The following is a 2,500-nucleotide window of genomic DNA, read 5'->3' on the forward strand; positions in this document are numbered from 1 at the left end:
ACGCTCCTGAGATTTATTATATGGATTTGGTAACAAGGTTGCCATCTTATCTGATTCTTTGGAGGCCCTAGTGGCGGCTCCTGACGCATTTAGCAATAAGATGAAGCCTTTTGGTCTACATGTCCCTTGGACTAAGACCAAGATCCAAGATATTTGGGGTTTTCCGAGAATTCACATAGCTCTGCATGGACTGTCAGACCAGGAAGTCATCAGTCAAATTAGCCTGGGCGCAGGAACCAAAATTCGCTCAACAAGAACATTTGGAGTTGGTACTTGGATGATCAACATTTCGATCAGGCTGCCTTCAAGGGCCTGATACTGCCAGCTTTGTTGTATGGATGTGAAACGCGGACTTAATCCTGTGCATTGGAGCCTTGTCTTGATGCCTTTTGCAGCAGGTCCTTGCATTAAATCATGAGGGTACAGTTAATAGGACTATGTGGCTAACCGACGAGTTCATCGCGAGACTGGACCAGCAGCTCACCTTAGGACCTGGAAATATAGAGTGGATGTGTCTCTTGGCATTAATCTGTTGATTGATTGGTTAAGACCTTGTAAACATGTATGTGCTTTTATTTGTTGACTTGAAACAACATTACTGTTTATTTCATTCGAACATTTCACTCAGCCCGAGAGTGTTGGGCCGCCCGTTACACCTTTGCCCTGATGGCATTTCTGGGTCTCGCCGTCGAGTATTCACTGCGCGTGAACCTCTCCATCGCCATCGTGGCCATGGCGGGCACGAGCAAGGTCAACGCCACGACCAACGCCTCCCAGGATGTGTGTCTCTGGAATAATGACACAGACTCGGGAGGTAAAGTCACGGTGAGGGTCAAGAGGCAGCCAAACCTCATCATGATAAGCATAGTTACTTCCATGTAAGAAGAATTACAATAATTGCTTTATACTTCAGTCGCTTATATATTCTAAAGGTTCAGGACGCTATATATCCTTTTAGGAAGGGGAGTTCGACTGGGACGAGCAGACTCAAGGCTTAGTTCTCGGGGCCTTCTACTATGGCTACACCCTCACGAACCTGCTGGGCGGGCGGGCGGCGGAGCACTTCGGAGGGCGCCTGGTCTTCGGCCTGGGGGCGGCCACGTCATCCTTCATCTCCCTTCTGTCCCCGCTGTGTGCGAGGGCCTCCACTGGCCTCTTCATTGCCTCGAGGGTCCTCATGGGACTTGCACAGGTGAGTTCGAGAATAAGGAGAAAGGTTTTAACAAATGTAGAAAAGGTACAAATCAGAGTGAATATCTTCAGAAAGTAATGGATGTTATGGATGCATTCTGATGGCATATTTGTATCATATATATTAGTGTTATTAATGACGATCTAACATCAAAAAGCTCCAATAGATAGTTTAATTTCATGATATCTTTCTTTTTAAAATTAAAATAAAGTGTATGATTTAGTTGGATTAACTTTAGAGAACAAACTAAAACTGTCAGCTTTTTGGATTTTTAGTTTAATACTTTCAATATATACAGATAAAAGGCTAATTTCATGAAATTCACTAAATGTCATAGGAAGAGTGAAAAAAAAAAATAGACATCAGGGATGTTTCCCCTTTTTCCAGCCTTCCTTAAAATTTTATTATATTTATATATTAATGATTACTTTACTCGCAATGATATTCCCTCTAAATGCAAGAGCTTAAAATCATCAGAAGAAGAGTATGAAACGACAGATAGTTGACGAAAGCATTGGGACTTTCAGGGGGTTACGATGCCAGCACTAAATTCCCTGATGGCGACTTGGTATCCCCCTGAAGAAAGAGCCAAGTTTGGACCTCTGATTTATGGAGGTGGGATGTTATTGTTGAATCGTGGTATAAGGTAGTGGTATTATCATTTCGAAATTTGTGTGTGTGTGTGGGGGGGGGGGGGGTTGTCTCAGGCGTGACATATTTCCTGAATGGGTATATTTGTAATATTTTTGTATTTATGTTTTTGATCACGATTTGTTGATTCATCAGTGAAATTCACATAAATACTTCACCAAAGAATCCATTTATGTGTACCAGCCTCCCCGTCATCACAGGTATGCAGTTTGGCACCATCGTCTGCCTTCCAGTGAGCGGCTGGTTGAGTGCCTCGGAGTTCCTTGGGGGTTGGCCCTCTGTCTTCTACGTCTTCGGGGCACTGGGGCTTCTGTGGGGGGTTCCTTGGTTCTTGCTGGTGCACAACCGGCCTGAGAACCACCCGAGGATATCCGAGGCTGAGCTGGAATTCATCACTGGCCACAGAAACACGGTGAAGAAGGCGGAGGTAACCCAGACCTACTTTTGTTCTTGTTTATTCTGTACTTGAAGTTCATGAAATCTTAATGGGTACGGCCGATCCGATTCCATTTCGAAGGTTCAGGTCATCAGGAAAATTATCCAAACATTTTGCTCTTTACAGATAGTGGCCATACCTTGGAGAGCGATTATCACCTCGGGTCCTGTGTGGGCGTGCATGATCATGGCTTGGGGCGGTTGCTTCGGTTTCTACGCCCT

At 44.6% G+C, this 2,500-nt stretch overlaps 1 protein-coding gene across 1 annotated transcript in view; it reads left to right on the plus strand.

The window, feature by feature from the left end:
- LOC125036241 (putative inorganic phosphate cotransporter) overlaps positions 1-2,500 on the plus strand; it is a 5,958-nt gene that overhangs the window by 1,473 nt on the left and 1,985 nt on the right. Inside the window, exons 2-6 of the mRNA XM_047628711.1 lie at positions 629-825; positions 959-1,192; positions 1,720-1,807; positions 2,044-2,270; positions 2,406-2,500. The exon at positions 2,406-2,500 is cut by the window's right edge and continues 55 nt beyond it. Of these exons, the coding sequence (XP_047484667.1) occupies positions 629-825; positions 959-1,192; positions 1,720-1,807; positions 2,044-2,270; positions 2,406-2,500 (841 nt within the window). The remainder of the gene's footprint in view (positions 1-628; positions 826-958; positions 1,193-1,719; positions 1,808-2,043; positions 2,271-2,405) is intronic.

This window comes from Penaeus chinensis, chromosome 20, assembly GCF_019202785.1.
Source record: "Penaeus chinensis breed Huanghai No. 1 chromosome 20, ASM1920278v2, whole genome shotgun sequence".
NCBI classification, from domain to species: Eukaryota; Metazoa; Arthropoda; class Malacostraca; order Decapoda; family Penaeidae; genus Penaeus; species Penaeus chinensis.